At 42.1% G+C, this 21,568-nt stretch overlaps 1 protein-coding gene across 1 annotated transcript; it reads right to left on the minus strand.

Annotated features, from left to right (window-relative positions):
• Positions 1–12,817: 12,817 nt before the first annotated feature.
• RBFA (ribosome binding factor A) lies at positions 12,818–21,325 on the minus strand. The gene is made up of 7 exons (XM_041427461.1): positions 21,082–21,325; positions 20,023–20,065; positions 19,239–19,415; positions 17,854–17,966; positions 16,265–16,349; positions 14,558–14,628; positions 12,818–13,542 (listed from the first exon to the last, which is right to left on the minus strand). Exons 1-7 carry the CDS (start codon positions 21,189–21,191, stop codon positions 13,122–13,124), a joined length of 1,020 nt encoding a protein of 339 aa, XP_041283395.1. The 5' UTR covers positions 21,192–21,325; the 3' UTR covers positions 12,818–13,121.
• Positions 21,326–21,568: the final 243 nt, after the last annotated feature.

Here is a 21,568-nt window from a genome sequence, read left to right on the forward strand (position 1 = left end):
TTTTTAATGCCTTTATTAAAAACAATCAGCTCAGGTGGGGAGAAACCGACGGGTCGTGCCCACGCCGCAGTCGCTCCCAGGAGTGGCACGGAGGAGGAGGGTGATGCAGCTTTGTCCGCTGGTCTGCAGGCAGAGCTGGGGCTTCCGTCCTCACGAGAGATTAGGAGATTCCACCTTTTCGGTTTAACATTTCGGGTCCTCTCTCTAGTTAACATCTTTTTAGGTTAGGGTGAAAAGTGAAAAGGATCTTAGCAGGTACTGGACTACGTTCCTCATCCTTAGACATCACTTAGGTCTTTTAATTCTATGTTGGCTCATTGTTTTTAGGGTTTTTTTCCTGGAAAGTTACAAAATTCAGTGAAATGCATTCTGATCTGCATACTAGTTCTGATGTCACACCCTTCTCCTTGTTTTAACTCCGCAACCTTAAAAAAAATATATATAACTTTTATTCATAACAACAAGGACCAAGACAAGCGGCCACAGCAGTAGGGTGGGTGGCTCTCCACCACCAAGACCGCTGATGTGGTCCTGCCACCAGAGCCAGCAGGAGGCCAGTCATGGCAAGAGACCCTGTAGGACCATGCTGGATCCCATCCTTGGCAAATCGGGACTTTCTCCCTCCATCCCTACCATCTTCCTGGCACAGCTCTCAGTCTTCCCCACAAGGTTAACCTGGCTTTGCTCAGGCCATTCCCAAAGGCTTCACAAACTATTGACTTCAACTAGAGATTCCCTGAGTGTTCACCATGTGAGTGAGACATGCATCCATGGAAGCCAAGGGGGATTTTGCCATGGGTCTGGGCAGCCATACAATTTCACTGTTGGTCTACACACATGTCAATGTATTGGCCAGCACACTCAACATCTGTGAAGACCACAGCAGCAAACTGACTGGCATCTTCTCAAAAAGTAATACAAATCAAACATTCACTTTGGCAGAAAAGTTTTTTTGTTTGTTTGGTTTTTTTCAGCAGTGGCCACAAAAGTTATTTACCTTTGCAGTCAACAGCCCAATAAGTACATTGAAATGCAATTAGATTAGTTCTTTTTTTTTTTTCTGTTAGTAATTTCCTTAGCTATGTACTTTCAGCACTTTCAGTGTATACACAGTAAGTTTGTAGGTAAAAGCATTTGCAGAAAAAAGGGGCAGCCATCCATGAAAGATAAATTATCCATAGTAAATATAGGACCACAATACAAAAAATTGTTACTACACAGTGCAAGGAGGGATATGTCCCACTTAGTTTAAATGTAGCATTTAACAGAAAGGTATTAACTTCTGTCTAATAATTCATAAAGTAAAATAATTGAACATGGCTCTGCCAGTATGGAAAGGCCCAATGGCTCCCACATAATCAACAACATTAGACTTCCATTGCTACAGACCCAATAATTGCAAAGTGTTTCAAACAGTGGAGGGCTTAAAGAGATTAAGTGAAAGGTTAAGAGAAAACATTTGTGAAAGAGTCTTTCACGGCTGAACGTTCCAGTCAAACTGTGGGATATGTCCTCATTTTCACAGAACCCCAGGATGGCTGAGGTGGGAAAGGACCTCAGGAAGCTATCTGATACAACCCACATTCCCAAGCCACCTGGAGAGAGTTGCCGAGGATCATGTCCAGATGACTTTTGAGATCAACCAAAAATGTTTTCTATCGGGTGGTAAAAACGTGAACTACTTTATAAAGGGGGCAAATTAAATGTACACATATAATAACTTTAGTTGTAATTCTGTTACCTGTTTATCCCCAATTGCCAAAATCCTGCAGCACGCTCAGCAAAACTGGGTGATGTTTAAATCATGGCACTCATTCACTTGGCAAAGGAAGTTATATTTTCACATTGAGGGACTGGCATTGAACTGTAGGCATAGGAAGTAGGTTCATCAGCCACCAGCACATGCCTAAGACTTTCCAAAGTGAAACCTGTGAGCAGGCTTCAAATTCCTCTTCTTGTCAACAAACTAGCAAACAAATCCACAACAAACCAAGAAGGACAGAAACATACAAAATCACTTGAACAAGAGGATTTGGAAGAATAAAAATGGATCAGATTAAGAGGGATTAACAATGTTTGTATTCACTTTTCCTGCAAGTCAACAACGATTTTGCAATATAAAAATAAGTGGGCTTGGGGACAGCAGAGTGAAGAGAAGTCAGAAACATGCAGTGTGAAGAAGAGTAAAAAAGTTTTAAAATCAGGTTTATTAGATAAAAGTAATAGTTTTGATCAATCAAATCCGATGGTTTAGTAATTTTTTTTGTGGAATGTATTTGAAGATTAGTACTTCTCCAACTAGAGGACATCAAGAAATTTGGTTAACGTAAGTTTGCTGTCATATGAGAGTTAAATATTTGTCTAGATGCCTTAACAGGTTACATCTAACAGTAACATATTAAGTAATATGTTTGCTTATACTGTTGGGCAGTTCAGGTCTGGAGGAAGTGACAACAGCCAGAGATGCTTTGGCAGGTCACAGTGACTTTTGAGTGCCTTTGCCCTGTCCTCTCCTTCCTGTGCAGGTAATTCACAGTTTCAGCTCTTCCCATTAGCTGTCTCCAAGCAGAACAGGGGCAGCAAAGAGCACCCACCTGCAGGTGTACAGCAAACAGCTGGGTTGGCAAAAGGGGCTCCTCAGAGCCTATAGGAGAGTCAGGAGAATGAACTTCCACAACTGCCTTCCAGGTCTTGGTGTAAGATCCCAAACCAGTACTGACCTAGATGACTCTTTTGAGGAAGTGAAAAAGGATGGAGGGGAGCTCTGTCTTTTTACAGGAATTTGCAGCCAATATTTTTTCCCTTCGACTCTCCAGTACATTTTCTGCATCAGCTTATATTTATGTAATGTCCTCTTGCTTTTGAAGATGATGCTGCAGCACATACTGGTCCCAGTGATCATCTGTAACACTGACTGATGAACATGTTCATTGGTTTATTCTAGATGTTTAAGGGTTAATGTATGTCTCCGTCTCTCTGGGTGCCTCCCAGTGAACCCCGGCCAGCCCCGGGTCGGTAAACAGCGGGGGGGCAGCCCCGAAGTGACCGACAGTGGGGGGACACTCTCTGGTGCCCCGAGGGTACTGAGGGCAGCTAGGCTAGTCGCCTTTGCAGCAGAAGAGACGCTAGAGACATCGGTGGAGGGTAAAAGGCCGACTCTGAACAGGGGGCCAGTCCAAGGTTTATTCGGAGCTCCCCAGGGAGCCCCTCTCCTCAGGGTGCGCCGTGCTCAGAGCAAGACAAAGGAGTCTCGAGGTTACATTTAAAGGGGGGGAGGAAACCGAGGGTAGATACATTTGCTGACCAATAAAGACCCTCCAGGGATACAGCCTTAGGGGATGGACATTTGGGATAGCGTATAACATCATCCTTGGGGGGCTGACCCCTGGCTTCGGGCTAATCACTCGACGGCTTTGACCGAAAGATCTAGATAGAAGGGATGGGATGCTGAGTGACTGACAGAGAGCCAGGGCGGGGATTTGGGGGATGATCTCAACACAGGAGAATGGTTACACAGGTAGAGGAAGGGGGTACAAAAAGGAGTACATCATCTGGGGAGAATAAGGGGATACAAAATCAGAACTATTACAAAGTATTACAAAGTATAAAAGCACACTGCAACAAATGTAATTACTTTACACTCTTTCTTCCCAACAAGCAGAAGTGCAAGGTCTCCCTTTGCATAATCTGTATGTTTAATTTGCCAGAAAAAGGTGTTTCCTTGCTTGTTGTGGTGTTGTCGTGATTCTAGAGAAACAGAAGACCTTGGAAGAGTTTCCAAAGGAACCATGTGCCAAGCCTCCCATTGCAACCCCACTCTTCTGCTCCCTGAAGGAGACCTTCTCAAATTCCACTGAAGTCTAGAAAGACTTTTACTGAATGTCATAGCTTTTCAAACTAGTTTTCATTATGAAAGGAGGAGCTTCTCTTCTAGAAGAAGAAAAGGAAACCAAGAAGCAAAGCACAAAGAAAAGACAAAGAACAATGCCAAGGAAGCAGAAGTTATGTGAAAAAGTATCTATATTCAATAAGTTGTATTAGTTCAATATTCATATTATGTGAGAAAAATATAATGATTCCCAGAGAAAAATTTATCTCAAATACTTGTGATTCTGACTGAAGCAATACCACTTTTTTTTTTTACTAAACAAAACAATGTTTATCAAGATGGCTTTACCTATAAAAGATTAGACTTGAAATTACTGTTGAACTCTGTGATTATTTCACTAAAGGAAAGATGGATCTTAAAAATTCAGATTATGTTGTAGAAAGGAACTAATTATGCAGACAAGCTGAGAAGGAAAGGTAACTAGAAAAGAATGAAGAATCTGTCCAAGTCCCTCCACTAATTAGGATCTCTGACATTAATTGACACTCAAAATTATTCAAATTAATTTTTAGTATTTCTGAATTTCAAATATCATTGGGAAATTTTCAGTTTCAATTACATTGAAGCATTTTAGCCAAATTTGAAAAGAGCATGTCTAGAGAGATTAAATATCTCTGTTTTTAAAAAATTCATAACATCTGCACAGTAATGCAGGAAATCTGTTCCTCAGTAGATGCAAATATTCTACTGTAATAATTCCATTGGAAAATGTAATTCAGTCTACTTTTCATAATTTCACAAGAAAATGTTTCACAAGAAAATCTTAGAAAAAAAGAATCACAATGCTTTTGCCAACACTTTGCACATACAATTGTGATACGTTCTTTTCAGATGTTCTCTATTTTTAGAAGAGGAATTTAAAAACAGTTTTAACAAAAAAAAAACAGGTGTTGCCAACCTTTGTCTTTTTAATGCTAAACATCACTTCAAGTTTAATCCAGTTTTCCCTACTCTACTGTTTTCCCTACTCTGTCCTGGAAGTACAGAGGTGTATGTCTACCAACACCAAAGGTTGGTTACTAACTCTGTAGGAGTGCACATGTGGTTCAGACAGTAGGGCTAATAAGGATGATAAATTCCACTAGAATGTTAATGTTTCTACATTATTTTGGACTTTATCAGGCCAGAGAAGATACCAAAAAGAGTAGGCTATATTTTTGTCACCTCTATTTTCTCCTTGTTCTGGTTTTACCAGGAAATAACTTTCCTATAGTGCTAGATGTCACATGTAATTTGTGTGATAAATAAGTACTTATACATGCAGATTGTTATTCACTTACTCAGCCTTTCCCTTATATTCCCCATCAGGCAGGCATTCTGAGAAAGCTATAAACCAGGATCAGATAGCTTCTTTCTGGATTATGTACATATTACATATCAAGTATTTTTCTTTATTCAAAAATATTGTTTATCAAATTCTGAGAATGTTACTCATGTATGTGTACATTCATTTAACCACAGATTGTAGTCTTTAGGGACAGGCAACATTGGATTACCCCATCTTGGTTCAGCTTCCTGTGCTGGGCGTTTGATGGGAGATGAGTTAAAACACAAACTAACACATGATGAGCTGCAGACTAACCTATAAAAGAATAATTAATGGCTTGTCACCACTAGATTTAACATTAAGTGGAGGGTTTTTTTAAATTACCTAACCAAGCAAATAACACACCTTGTTATTGGCCAGGTGTAAAATCGATGCATTTCATCTAATTCTGAGAAGAGCTGACTTTGGACAGTCCCTCTGCAATGGTTTTGGGGTTCTTCAAAATAAATTAAAGCCTCTTTTTTCCAGCCAGTATGCTGCACACATACTTGAAATAATTAAGTGAATATTTAAATGTTTAACTTCTGTTAGTCACACATAAAGGAACTTTCCTATTAATTTGAAAGGTAACAGCTGTAATTAACACTTTCATTAAATATAATGTTCATGGTGACTCTGAAAAAAATCTAAGTTCCTTTTTAAAAACAAAAGAATCACATTTGAATATATCTGGGGTTGAAAATCCTTCAGCCATTGCATAAGAGAAAGACACATTTAAAATTAGAGTGCTTTAGCTATATAGCATCCTGAACAATCCCTTATCTTGTATGGATTCAGAGGTTTACTGAAATATTGCTGGGAAAAAAACAAACCAAACCAAACTAAGCTCCCAGAGATAAAGGTCACTTACTGTTAAGTCATTGCAATCTCTCTAGACAGCCTGGCCAGTGCCCACCACTGGTTACTGGCAGACTTGCTCTTGGAAATTAGATTCTTCAGCTGGGTAGGTGAAAAAATGGTTGTGCAGCTTCTCCCTCTTCCAAAGCTGACATGTAAATCCAAGTCACAATATCTAAAAAGCTGAAGAGATTATTCCATTTTATAACCTTTCAGATGCCTTGTCTTGACATATTCCTAATGTGGACAGAAAGGTTTACCTTATATGTTGTGAAAGATTAAGTTTATATTGAGTATGAGAGGTACACATGTCAGCTGGTAGGACAGCAAGGAGATGACGTCTTGATGTCTGGTTTTGGCTAAAAATATGTGGGTTGGAAAAGGAATTTATTGATTTCATCAATATCTCAAAGCAAATTCTGGATAATTTAAGCACATACAATTTTTTTTCTTAAAATTTAAAATTTTGCTTGAAAAGAAGATCGATGAAGAGGCCGATTTAGATGATATTCCAAGACTGCCTTATCGAGATTAGGATCTTCATTTTATCTTGCCATGATAGTTTGCCACACACTGGTTTGACTGGAGAGGTCCAGATGAAGGCTGCTGGAATCTCAGGAAAATTGTAAAGGTCACAGACAGCAGCAGATTCACAGCTGACAAAAAAGTGTTTAAGAAAAGTGAGGAAAATATGTGGGTTTTGTGAAATTTGCCTTAACACAGCTGAACAGATTCAATGGGGTTCAGTGCCAGCAAGGGAGGAGCAGCGTGGTAATGATTAGGAAGCATTACTTCAAAACACAGCACCTAAGGGTGATTGTAAAGAGCCCAGTTCTGTTCCTGTTTTTAAAACCAGGAATGTGTTTGAAGCTGCTAACATGAAAGTCCTCCAGACATATAATTTGTTCAGCCTCCTCACAGTTCTCCGGAATGCTCATCCTACGTAGCTGCCTAGGGACTTCTCCTTTAAAGGAGCTATGCTTCACATCTGTAAGAAGACTCTGTGTCTTCTTCTAAGATTAATACAACTATCAAAGTCCTGTCTTCAAGCAGGTACCAAAACTGCCAGTCAAGCTCCACCTAAACACAGAAAAATAGTACAATGACTTCTTGTGTATCAGGCAAGATATTTTTGTAGGAAAGGCACACACCAAAGCCCTGGTGAAAACTCATCTATACCACTGTGGACATTTCTCATTCCTCAGGTTCAAGTAGGAGAAATTCCATCTGAAGTAAAGGCAAACAAAGACTGAAGCAGTGAAGTAGGGGCATGGAGGGCCTATGGAATAAGAAGAAAACTAGCAAGGCAAGACAACAGCTGAGAGGGCTGTCATCACTTTCAAGAAAGTTAGCAAGGATGAAGTCCAAGTAAGGAAAAAAAGCTACTGAAGTGCAAGGAAAATTATGTTTAACAACACAAACCAATTCAGTACTTCTTTCCAAAAGGAAAACCTCACCATCAACAGTATAGTAGCAAATGTCCCTTGGTGTATTGGGAAGAATGGTGAGGAAACCATGCACACTTTCTGTGCCTCTGCAAAGCTCACACAGAGGAAACCAAAACCCTAACTTTCACCTCTCGTGTCACCACAATAAGATATGCCCTTATTTACATAGTCTGAATGTGCACATCCATTTTGGCACCAACAGAGAAAATTACAAGCCCTAGTACATTCCTTCCTCTTTCAAGGCTCAAAATACTAAATCCGAAAGGAAGAAGATACCAGGCTTTTGTATAAGTTCTGAACATTTCCCCATAAATGGAGGTGCACAAATAACTTCCAGAAAGATTTAAGTCACCAAGGAGCTTTGAAAGTTTTACCCTATGGATGGATCCCATATAAACACAGCCAACTGGGCGGCTTAGTTTCAGTGGGAAAAGGGGATGTGAGGGTGATAGTAACAATGGGCTATTTTACAGTTTGGAAATTTGCCTGACTGTGCTTTGGGCATGGATCCAAATGTTCTAGGTCTGAAAATAACCAGCCTTTCCACCACACCTCCTCCCCCTTGTTTTTCAAAGCCTATTATTCCGTAGTTGTCTCTTGTCACTGTTCATTCCAGCCAGTGGAATACATTTGGTTACATTTTGGCTTTTGAGCCAAAAGTGTAGTGATGGCTCCAGGTTGAGGGAGAACAGAGCTTGGGATTCTCCTGGTAGATGTGACCAGTCTGTACATTGAAGAGGCAGGTCTTGCTGGCACACTCAGGGAATTGCCAGTTGCTGGCACTGAGATCAGGAAGGATCCAGAGCAGATTTGCACTAGTCTATGGGGTTTTTTGCCTTCCCCTTCAGCGTCAAGCATGACCACTGTTCAGGGCTCTCCAGTCCCTTTCTTCCAGGCTGCTCATGCACCGCAAAGATGGACTCTTGTGCCCTGCAGCTGGAGGGAGGAAGGCTTTTTTTCCCCCATGGTGGACTAGCAAGTGCCTCTAGCAGGTTTTTTTTTTTTCCTTTGTCTGCAGCACTGAGCACGGTCCCTTGCCAAGGCTCCTCCAGGCTCTTACAGGTCTGTTCCTGCCTGCTGCCCTTGCCCTTCCCAGGTCCTACGAGTGTTCTGGCTCTCTCTGGCTCTTCTGCCCACTGCAGACTTGGAGCCAGAGTGAGCTCTGCTCTTCATATCACTCCATTTTCCAAAGGGTTCTTGCCTCTGGTGAAAAGAGCCTTGGAAGCCTTCCTTCCTTGTGATGAACACCCCATGTGTGGAGATGTGAGTCTTGACTCCATGTTTCAGAAGGCTGGATTATTATATTATGATATATATTATATTAAAATACTACATTAAATCCATACTAAAAGAATAGAGGAAAAAAGGATTCATCAGAAAGTTGGAAAGAACAAGAATAAAATTAATAACAAAAACTCCTGACTCTCAGAGTCCAATGCAGCTGCATCTGTGATTGGCCATTAACTAGAAACAACCAACATGCCCCAGTCACAGGTGTTTCTGTTGCATTCCATAGCAGCAGACAGTTATTGTTTACATTTCTTTCCTGAGGCCCTCAGCTCCTCAGGAGGGAAAAATCCTAGCAAAGGATTTTTCATTAAATATTATAACTACAGTTCCTTGCTTGGAATGGCTCCAGGCTTGCTGCCCAATTGAGAGGCTTGGATGCCAAATGGCTTACTGCCATTTTTCAGCTCTTCCAGAGGACAATACAAGTGTGGGGCAGGCACAAAAGCACATTTCATTCATCCTTGGCCAAGAAGCACAGTGGAGCACATTTTGGAAAGCAAAAAGTGTGCTTGTCATTGATGTGTGTCCAACTTTGGATAATATCCCATGGTACCACACACCTCTTTGCTTTATTCTTCTGTATGTGGTCAGTACCAATCCTCATTCTTCTCATTCCTCACTCTTCAGGAAACAGGGACTGCTTGACCTGCATTCCTGCTGTTGCTCTTTGTGCCTTGTAGTTTTTCTTTGCTAGATTTCAAGGGATGTTTTTTCAATCTAAAGTGAAGAATGCACCAGCCTGCTCCTGGCTATGTGTGCATTGTGTTAATGCTTGCAAGCATCAGCTATGAAACAGACTCCGAAAAATAAAAGAAAATTACCCAACGTAAATTCAGATATAAAAATAAAATACCATTCCCTTTATAAACTTCAGATTTGTGTCCTTGAACATATTTTTGAAGATGGAAAAGCATTGGTATTTCAGGAGAATAACAGTCTCACAGTTGTTTGACTCATGATGAGCATAGGGAATTAGAATAGAATAGAATAGAATAGAATAGAATAGAATAGAATAGAATAGAATAGAATAGAGCAGGACAGAATAGTTCTGCCCTGTTATGCCCAGAATTCTGCATGACAAGCTATGACAAGCTATGACCCACGTCTGAGTGTTCTCTCCAGGACAGCAGCTCTCTGCAGAGTCAGAGACACCTACAGCATCACTCAGGCTGAGCTGGAACATGCTCCTGGAGCCCTGGGCAGGAGTGGGGGGTGGAGAGCGGAGGGCAGCCTATAAGCACAGCCAGGGCCATGGCAGAAGATCTGCCCTGATCATGTGCTCTCCTGTAGACATTGATGGCTGGCCACTGTGGAGACAGTGTTTTGAGTCAGATGGACCTCAGCTCTGATGCAGCACTGTTGTCCTCTGGGTCTTGTGTTTTAACAGGTTTTTCCAAGAGAAATTACTCAGGTATTTCTACAGCTGAGTGCAAGGAGAAAAAAAAATCCACAGGGAAATGAACATGTATTACTCACATCAAACAATTTGTAACCATTTAGTCTGAAGCACCTCCTGCTCCTGACTGAGGGATTGATCTCAAAGCCTAGATCTTTGATCTAAGTGTCAGAGATGTGGGGGTTTGCCATCCTGTGGAAGCCCAGCTAAACTGAACAAACACAAAAAACTTTCAAAAAAATAGTTTTTGCGAATGTGTTCAGGTGATCAAATTCTCTTGAGGTGATCCACAGCTCTCACCCCCATGAAAAGGCATGTGCCTCCTTCCTACAATGTGACAGAACCAATGCCCAGGCTGGGACACAACTGCCTATTCCATCCCCTTTTCTAGTGTAGGGCTGGGAGGAAATGTCATCAAAGACATCCTGAGCATCTGGTGGTAAGGAAAGGAGGAGGAAGCAACAAATGCCAAATCAAATCAAATCAAATTGGGCCAAATTGAATTGAATCAAATAGCTGAGTTGTAAGGGATGATCATCTAGTCCAGTTGCCTGATTACTTCAGGGCTGACCAAAAAAAAAAAAGCATGGTATTAAGGGCATTGTCCAAATGTCTTTTAAACACTGACAGGCTTGGGGGATTGACCACCTCTCTTGAGAGCCTGTTGCAGGGTTTGATCACCCTCTGGATAAAGAAATGCTTCCTCATGTCAAGTCTGAACCTCTTCTGAGGGGCACAGCTTTGAGCCATTCCCTTATGACCTGCCACTGGGTCCCAGGGAAAAGAGGGACCCTTTCTCCTTCCTTGCTTCAGAAAGTTGTACAGGCCAGTGAGGTTGCCCCCCAGCCTCCTTCTCTCCAAACAAGAAAACCCCAGAGTCCTGACTGCTCCTCACAGAACACTCTGCCAACGCCTTCCACAGCTTTGCTGCCTTCCTGTGGATTCATTCAGGGACCTTCACATCCTTTTGAAATTGTGGGGCCCAGAAGCACACACAACACTCAGGGTGAGGCCACACCAACACCAAGTACAGCAGGAAAATCCCTCCTTTGAAGTGCCTGGTGAAGCTGTATTTGATGCATCCCAGGACATGGTTTGCCCCCTGGGCTGCCTGGGCACACACTGCTGACTCCTGTCGAGCTTCCTGCCAGCCAGCACCCCCAGACCCCTCCTGCAGGGCTGCTCTCCAGCCACTCCTCATCCAATTTAGACTTTTGCCTGCCTATGTGCAGAATCTGGCATTTATCCTTGTTCCATTTCATGCCACTGATGTTTGCCCAAATACTCCAGATCCCTCAGCAAGGCCTTTTGTCCCTTGGGAGCACCAGCAGCACTTCCCAGTTTGGAATCATCAGCAAACTTGCTCATGGTGCATTCAAGCCTGCATCCAGATCATCAGGAAATATATTGAACAGACCCAGCCCTGGCATGGAGCCCTGAGGAACACAACTGGTGACCAGTCACCAGCCAGATGTGGCCCTGTTCACCACAACCCTTGAGCTCTGTCCTTCAGCCAGATCTTCACCCAGCACACCATACCACTCATCCCACAGCTGGAAAATTTGTCCCAAAGGATGCTGTGAGGTACAGTACCAAGAGCCTTACAAAAACCCAGAAAAACCACATCCACTGCATTCCCTTCATCTGCTGGGCAGGTGACCTTATTACAGGATAATAAATTATTTAAACTGGACTTTTTTCTTTTTTTTTTAATGCATCTGCATTGACAATGACTGATGATTGCAGTGTTCTTTAAGTGTAGTGATAGGACAAGTGCTAAGTTTTAAATGAAAAGAGAGTAGAATTAGATTAGATATGAGGAAGAAATTGTTCCATCAGGGTGGTGAGGCACTGGCACAGGTTGTCCAGAGAAGCTTGTCCAAGATGCCCCATCCCTGAAGTATTCAAGGTCAGGTTGGACGGGGCTCTGAGCAACCTGGCCCAGTGAAAATATCCCTGGCAAGGGGCTTGGGTCTAGATGATCTCTAAGGTACCTTCCAGCCCAAACCATTCTGTGATTCCACTGTATTGTAGGGCAACCTCCCCTGTGTTGATTTTCTTCACCTCCCCCTTAACTACTGGAATTAAATTTTCTGTATTTCTGGTAGAATTCTCTTTTACTACCTTGTTCATTGTAATTTCTTTGAAGCTTGCAGCCTTCTGACTTTATACACTCATGCTATTATATTTTATGCGCTTTGAGTCAGCAAGTTTTATTCTTACTTTTTATATGATTCCATATTTATTTTCAGATCTCAGTTTCTGGAACATTCTTCCCTGCTGCTCTTTCTCTGCTTTTCAGGTTGTCAATACATTTTCCAAGTCACAATGTTTTGCCTGATTTTACCCAATGGATTTTCTTTTCTGATGCAGTTCCCTTTGCACAACTATAAATTTATTTTCTTTCAGGGTTGTAACTTCATTGGCCATTATTGGGATGTTTTTGTAGAAAGTGTTCCCCCATTAGACTGGTCCTCTAGAGAAGACCCTGTCCTTGTCTCTGTGTGATGAAGCTGAACACCACTGTCATTATTTTGCTTCCCTCTTCCTTCCTTATATCAGAATAACAGGCCCCATTACTTTGTGGTAACTTTTATAAAGGTCACTAAAAAAAAACATTAAAAGAAATATTGAAACATAGAAACCATAATTTTATTGGAAATAATCCACACACTGCAAGAAGTTTTAACTCAGTGCTCCAACAGGTATATTTTATCATTACAAAGCTACTCTCTGGTTGGAAGTCCTTCAACTGTAGCAGCTTGAAAGCTGCTTAACAGAATGTCAGTAATGGCAGTTTTCCTTACATACTTTGTGCTAGCAAACCTGCTCACATGTGGCAAATATATTCATTTGAATGAGGAAGTGGTAAACACGTACAAAATTAATCTTTCAGTAGCTATGGCATCTGTTTTTTTTTGTTATTGGCAGCCTTCATTTTGAAGGGAGTGGCTTTTTCACTTCATTTCCTTTTACAGTAGGCTGAGTTAAAGTTTTGTCATCATCCACATCCAATTCATTCACCTCTTCCTGTAATTCTTCCTGCAGCTCATAGCCTGAGGCTGATTCGGTGTTATCGTCCCAGTAATCAGCTTCGTAACTGTCCAGTAATTGTTCCTGTGGTGTAACATCGTCATCGTCAGGAGGATTCCTTGCTTTTTTCTTTCTCATTTTCTTTTGAATCTTAGAAAGCTGCTGCTGCTGCTTGTCTGTCCAGACAAAGTTTTCTATATGTCTTGACACTTTCATTTTTTTATAGTCCATTATCTGTTTATTCAGCAGTTCATGATCAACACCAAAGAGATTAGACCACATCGGTGAATCTGAAGATTGAGTTGTTGAAGGGAAGAGTTTACTGTGGGAAAGAAAACAAGTATTGGCTTGGTTTTTTCCCCACATACATTTCAATTTTTGACAACTTGAGTAACACAGAAATAAACTGGACTTTTCAGTGTAATTTATTAATGCCCTGTGTTCTGAAGAAAGAGATACCACCATACCATGCATCCAAGGACAGTCTGTGTCAACAGATTTAATGGGAGAAAGACAATAAAGCAACAAGATGCTAGGTGAAACTGCCTGTCCCTGGGAAAAAATGTACCTAGGTCAGTACTGTATCTGGGAGATCCAAGGAACTCAAGACTTCTCCCAGCTCTTCCAAGAAGTAAGAAGCAGCAGCCCCTGTCTGAAACACATCAGAGTGATGCGACACCTTATGCTGGACTTGACTATTTCCTCAAGAGACAGAGGAAGGTGTTAGGTGCCCTTTGGAAAATCTGTCACAGGAATGACTTCCCACAGGAAGCTATTTCTGATTCACACCTGATGGACCATCCTGTGAGATGCTGAGGCACAGAAGGCATTTCTACCAACAGACTACAGCACACAGGTGCAAAGGCTGTTGGCTTTAAGAGCATTCAGTCCACAGAACCACTATTCCAATAGGTTGTTCAGCCCTATCTCTCAATAGTAAAAAATCCTTCACAGAAGAATGTTAAATTAATTTAGGGAGATTTGTCAGTAAACTTGCAATACATATCAGAAAAAAGTGGATGAGTAGAACAGTATTGGTAAATGCCATTTTCATCCTCATGAGACAATTACCAGCAAGAAACAAATATTACTGCTGCAGAGCATTTTTAAAATTTTGATTACCATCAACACATCAAGTCTTGAAATCTTAGAAGTTCTACATATATTTCACTCATAAAAGCTAATATATTAGTACCAGAACAAGTATCAGGTCTGCAAGTAACAATGTACACACCTAATTAAAATATACTTTCTCTTATGTCAAATAATATCCAATTTAAGCTGGCCAGCAGAAATGAAAACGGACACTCATACAATTCTCAACCAAAAAGACCCACCTTGATTCATTTTGAGATGTTTCTTCCTCTTCTGGAGGTCCAAAATCAGCAATTGCCAGTAAGTCTTCGACCTGCAAACACATGAAGGACACACATGAAGGATCCTGTTCAAATTGACTTTGTTCCCATCTACACAAGAAACAGACAAGTATCCAACAGCAAATATGATCTTTTCTATGTTTGGAATATTTAGCAAAACCACTTTAAAACAGTCTTTTCCTTCTTTTACATGGAATTGCTTATACTTCTTGCCTGGGATGTTTTTGTCAAATAGTGGATCCAGAGAGTCCTACAAAGTTTTTTGCCCTATGTGCATTATGAACCCTTGGCTAGGGATTGTTTGACATATGTATTTTTTGGTTTATTTCTTCTTACCTCAGTCTTGCAAATCCTTTTCCATAACATCCTTACAAAGATTTTTTTCACCTCTTCTCCCTTTCTGCAAGTTTGCATTTCTCTTACAGGCAACTATGGAATTCCCAAATCCCTTTTAACATGGCATCTAACCAGTAAATGCTATGAATTATTAATGCATTATTAATGCATTATTATATGCTGTGCCTACAGACTACATGTAATTGTGAAAATTTTCTCATTTGAAATTTCATTTCAGCTTTTCTTTACATTAATTCCCTTCTAATCCATTGTATTATTCTAGGAGTTTAACTGGATATTTTTTCCCTTTACTTAAAATACTTAAAAACCAAGTTCAGTGTGTTATTTGAATCTGTGATTGACATAAATCTAATGAACTGTGAAGTGCGAGAAAATGATCCATCTATCTGCTCCCCAGTGTCATTCCCTGACAGAAGTGATATAAAGAAGATTTTTACTTATCTTCTGTGAAACTCAGAACTTTTTTGATCACAGAAAGTTCAAGCAGTTCATTGCATTTCTAGAGAATCTGAAATTCTTTTTATCCCTTCCAGCTCTGCTCATGCACACTGCAGGAGCCCTTAAGGGTCTAACAGTAACTGGCTGTAACAGTAAGACTATTATAAATAATAAGGCACTTCACGGCACAGACACATGAACCTGTTCTTTTCAACTTCTGTTCACATCAACAGCTTGAGGAGACATTTTTCATCAAATTCTACTCATTGGTAGAATGAGTAGAATTCTGCAATTCTCACTATGTTAGAGATCTCGCTACACAGCAAATTCTTAGGAAATATCAGTATTCTAGTAGTGTGTCAACTAGCTAAAACTATCAACACCTTGACAGAAAACACGAAATAGTAAAGAAAATGTTAATAGTTAAGGAAAAATATGTAGTATGAATAAGCCTACATCCCCTATGCAAAGATTTGTACTTCCCTACAAACATTTTAACAATTCACAGATAGAAAAAGATATGGGGAAAAAAAAATTACGGGTTATTCAATTCAATCTTAAAAGCACATAACATTTAAAATGTGGGAAACTGCTCCTCCAACCTCATTTCCAAAATCATATACACCAGGCAACCCTATATTATTACTTAAAATGGTAATTTAATTCTTTAAACATTCTTCATTGGCCTAATGATACTGCCTACAATTCTTCTACATATTATATAGGCATCAATCTTATTCAAGATTATTTGTTTAAATGATTTTTGCAACTATAGAGAAAAACTGATTTTTAATGTAAATTGGTAGAGCAACTAAATTATCAGCTCTCTGCTAAGTCACTATATTTGTACATTGAGTCAAAGATTAGATTTACCTCTTTTACAGCTGCAGCTTCTTTGTCTTTTATAAATACTACTGGGGGTAAGTTTCCTACAATCTGCTGACTCTTCAGAAGATACCTGGCAAAAACACAGCATTCACCAGCATGAGTATCAGTATATCATCTGCAGGACAAGTAAAAGGTGTTAAATGAAATCCAGCAGTACTGCACATTTAAAGATATGGCTTGCAAAACTTTCAGTCTGATAAGAAGCTATTCAGGTTGATGCTAAGCAATACATCACTGCAGAACCCCAACTTCGAATGCATGGCATACAAAAACTACTGGCTGCAGGTCCAGCTGAGTATTGATGATACTGATATTGATGATACGATTGTCCATATCTGTATACATAGTCTGGCACAGGTCTTTCCCCACTTCATCTGGTATCCTTATCCCCTCTGTAGGGATAAGAGCAGTGGGGGATATAGCACTCAGAGCAAGGCAAGACAACTTATCCTACATGCTAGCTGCAGGAAGGATTGACAGTGGTCCCCTTCTCTTCTTGCCAGCCAGCAACTTTCCTTCTTAAAGAGTGCAGGCTGTGGAGTAGAAAAGAGCTTTGTGCTGGATCAGGAATTACACAGCTTAGGGAAACAGGGAGAAAGGAAATGGCTTTACAAGTATGCTTCTATGCCACCTGCTACATGGGTGAAGTCCTGAACTTCCAACAGACTGGCTGGATAGCAGAGGGAAAGCCAAGGAAAGGGAGGAAGAGACAAAAATCTCAATGATACCATGAAAAATCACCGGACTCTGTGTTGGAAAAATGGGGAAAAGCATCACAATACATGGTAGCATTCTCAATTTGGGAGGTTTTTTGCTATCGGTATTGTGAAAAACTTCTGTGATAACAGTCATCCCTTTTGGAGGTCTAAATCATTCCCAGCATTCAGAACTGCCCAGTGAATCTGCAAGGAGATCCTTGCATCTGTCAGTCCCCTGTCCGGCATCCCATCCTGGGCTACTGTCCCGCACAGCCAAGCCAGCCACTGCAGTAGTTGCAGTAGTATTACTCAAGTGATAATAAGCAGCTCAGCTCCACAGAGCAGCCTCTGGGCTGACTGAGAGAAGTTCACAGACAATGAGAGCTCTCCTAGGATGCAGGCATCTTATTGGTTCAGAGTCTGGGGGCACACAGATAGACCAATGAGCTGTCTTGACCTGGGGGTTTGGAAGGGGATAAAAGGGTGCAAGACACCATAAACGAGGCTGTTGTCTGATGACCAAGAGAGAGTTCTGTCGTCAGACATACCAACAACATGGATTCACTGTAATAAGCCACCACCACCAGCACACTGGAGTGAGACCTCACCCACACTCCTCTTGCTTTCTGCTTGGCCCACTCCTGCTCTGGGAAAGCATAGAAACCAAAAGTGCCAGCTGTGCCAGCTGTGCTCCAGCAAAAGATCACGCAGCCAGTCTGACAAAACCACCCTTCCCTGTGAGGCTCATCACAGGAGATGCTCTACTCCAAGTATCTAAAAACCTAAGGCATCCCAATAGGTCAGGTCTAGACTGTCAGAAGTACTCAAGAAATGGCCCTGGGTGTAGGAAGTGGCCTGTCTATCCCACAGCAGTACCGTATACGTGGAGCGCTCTTTCGCAGCACACTTTCAATGTAACTTTCATTCTCCATAGTGGAAGTAGGGTTCCAGTACACACGGCATGCTGAAAAGTTGGATGACAGGGACACCTAGAGAAAAGGCAAATCTGTCTTTAAAATTATATATACACACACACTTCATACACAATGAAGTCTGTGATGGATTGCAGAAACCCTACTAGATAATGTCTTTTGATAACAGAAGTGATGATATCAGGCCACAATCAGTTCATGAGTAAATCAGGAGTGATCTATGCCCAGCCATGTCCCACAGCACAAATACTGTGCAGCTATAAAATCTGTATTGCATTGGGAAGAAGGCTGTTTCTTTCCATCTCTCACATTATAAGTTGTTTAATTTACAGCAATGCCTCCTGAAAGAACTGTCTTGCCCACACCCGCCAGTATTTTTACATGAAGACACGTGATCTGGTACAAGCAATCCTCAAAGCCCTAGAGAGACAGAAATACTCTGTGAAGGATACTGCACATATACAACCAAAAGACTCATCTTGCCCATGTAGTTTTGAACAGTTGTCTGACAACAGAATTAATTCAGCTGGAAAAAACATCTATTTTAGTCATGAATGACAACCCTTTTGTCATAGATGCAGCTATGAGGAATCATTTTCCATGCTTCTAATATCAAAGCTAAGTCCACCAAGCTTTTAAGCCAAACACTGGTATAATTTAATCTTTATAGAACAGCAAATGTAGATGATAAAAACTGCAGACAACAAAAAAGAATGCAGAGACTGACTTAGTTCCTGTATCAGAACTCTAACATCCCTTTCAAATCCACAAATTGTTACACCACTAGATACAATTACATACAAATCTCAATTCTTTCTCAGATCTGGCTTGACAATGACATTTTCTTAGGCTTGCCCTTTTTTTTTAATTAATCTCATACATCACTTAGGTCTCCTGCCAGTAACATTGCTGGGGAGTCACACAAGCAGGTGACAACTCTCACACCCCTGCAAGAAAAGAAAAACAGACTCTTGGAAAGATACACTTATGTTGGCAAAACCAAGCTCCTCCTTCTGAAAGGGCAAGACAAAGAGTTTATGTCTGAGTAACAGAAAAAAAAGTCATATCAGGAGAATAATAATTTAATTGGCCTGAGTTGCATTTGCATTAGAGTGGCAAAGGTCTCCTCAGCCAGGTACTACAGTGGCAAAGCTCTGCTCGTGCATATTCCAGTGCCAGATCTTGCTGCACCTTGCCACATCAGAAGCAATGCAGTGAAACTCCTCTTGGCACACATCACAACACCCAGGGGAGCTCCTTTGGCACATCCATGCCAACCTCACAACGTAATCAGAGTGGCTCAGTACAAGCTGTAGCTTTGGCACTTGCCTTGCAGATTTCCAGCTTGAGATCATAAAATTCTTGACTGACTTCACAAGTAGTCGCCATCTCTAACACAGCTTTATGAATAAGACCATTCAAAACTCTGCAGCGCACATTGTCTTCTTTCCTTGTTTTTGTAAGGTCATTTTTCATTAAAAAGTCCAACTTGGTTGGTTTATACAACTATAAAAAGAAACAAACAACACATTAAACAGTAGTTACACATTTGTATTAGGCAACTATATACAGTTTCATGCACTTTACTAAGTAAGCTCTTATTTTATTATTGCAGCTGTGATGGCTTTATATAGGTCCTACGTATCAAGTGTTTCAATAAAGAATACTTCTGTTCACAAAGTCTTTGACATTCGTGTACTACAGTCAAAGTTTCTAAAGTTCTTTTTGTATTTTGCAGCAAGTTATGAAGCTCCATAGATCTGTTTTCTCAAATACAGCATGCATTGACTGAAAAGTTTTGTTTGTTTGAAAAAACAAACATTAAAAAATTTTTCATTAAACTAAGCTCATAGAAGTTTTAATCTGGATAAGTACTCAGGAGTGTGCAAGAGAGCATTGATGCTGGCAAAGATGAAAGATCAGTACAGAAGAGGAAACAGCCATGGGAAGCCAAATGGCAATCCTGTCACAGTCAGACCGGAGCCCTACTCTTTGTTCACAAAATCTTGCTATTTTTCCATGAGAAAATGCTTCAAGTTAGAATCAATGGCAGAAACATAAGTCTGTTCCTCCTGGCACAAATAAACATATCGCCTTCAGAGCTTGCACTTACCGTTTGTGATCCCAGGGCAGGGCTGTCATACCAGAACTTCTTTCTTTTGGGAAAAAGAAAGGAAATCAGCCTTATCTTTAAGTAGCTCAGAGAAATAAGGATTCCCTGTGTAATTAATATTCCACCTGCCTGAAAGAACACCACAACATCCAGGTTTTCATACAAGTAGCTCTCCTTCCCTGGGGTGCAGGGAACAATGCTTCCCACCCACAGCTGAAGCTGCACATAGATGGGAAGGGGGTGGAAAAGAACAGTTCTCAGGTTTCTTTAGATTCAGAGAATCATTAAGGTTCAAAAACAGGGCTAAGATCATAAATTCCCACTGTTAACCCAGCACTGCCAAGTCCAGCACTAAACCTAGTCTCTAAGCACCGCTTCTACACATTTTCTGAACACTTCCAGAGACAGTGATTACAGCACTTTCCTGGGGATCCTGTTCTATTGCTTGACCATTCTTCCCTTTCAGTGAAGAAATTTCTCCCAATATACCATCTAAATGTCCCTTTGTGCAACTTGAGCCCATTTCCTCTCGTCCTGTCACTTGTTTCCTGGGAGAAGAGACCGACTCCCACCTGGCTACAGCCTCTTTTCAGGCAGTTGTAGAGAGTGATAAGGTCCCTCCGCCCTGAGTCTCTTTTTCTCCAGACTGAACACCCCCAGCTCCCTCAGCAGTTTCTCACAGAACTTGTGCTCCAGACTCTTCGCCGCTGCCCTGCACTAGACATGCTCCAGCACCTCAATGTCTTTCCTGTACAGAGGGGCCCAGAACTGGACACAACACTCGAGATGCGGCCTCACCGAGGCCAGCGCACAGAGCACTGAGGGACGATCAGTGGCCTGGTCTTGCAGGACACACTACTGCTGACAGAGGCCAGGACCACTGGTCTTCTTGGCCACCTGGGCACATGTTCAGCCGCTGCCGACCAGCTCAGATCGGCGGCTCGGGGTCGATGTCTCTCTCTCCTCCGCGGCACCGGGACCGCGGCCCGAGCCCCACAGCCCCTCTGAGTCCCCTTGTCCCAGCGCCCACAGCCCACCCCGGCAGGGCCCCGCACCTACTTATTCTTGCGCAGCATTTTCCGCAGCAAGTTCCTAGGGCCGCCCAGGGCTGCGGAGCTGCGCAGGGCCCGGCACCACCGCGGCACCGCGGCCACCCGGGCTGCCCACATTGCTGCCCTGGCCCCGGCCCGGCACGGGGAGCTCCCACCTCAGCTCCGGCTGCGGCTCCCCCTGTCGGCCGGAGGTCCGGGCCCGCGGCTGCGGGTGCGGGTATCCCGGCCGGTCCCGGAGAGGGACGGAAGGAGCGAGGGAAGGAGGGAGAGAGGCCGAACCTGCTCGCACGCACTCAGACCCTGCCGCTCCGGCGCTTCTGCCCGCGGCGGGAGCACGCACCCAAGGGCCGGGATTGCTGCCGGAGCGGCGGCAGGAGCCGCTCCGACACGCCGGCTGCGCTTGTGGCTGTGCCGGGCAGTCCCTCTAAGACAGGTTTACATGTCCTTCGATTCGCTGCTGCATCGGCGGACAGCTGTAAGGGGATGCGAGGAAA

This window comes from Onychostruthus taczanowskii, unplaced genomic scaffold (genome assembly GCF_017590055.1).
Source record: "Onychostruthus taczanowskii isolate IOZ18803 unplaced genomic scaffold, ASM1759005v1 scaffold115, whole genome shotgun sequence".
NCBI lineage: Eukaryota > Metazoa > Chordata > Aves > Passeriformes > Passeridae > Onychostruthus > Onychostruthus taczanowskii.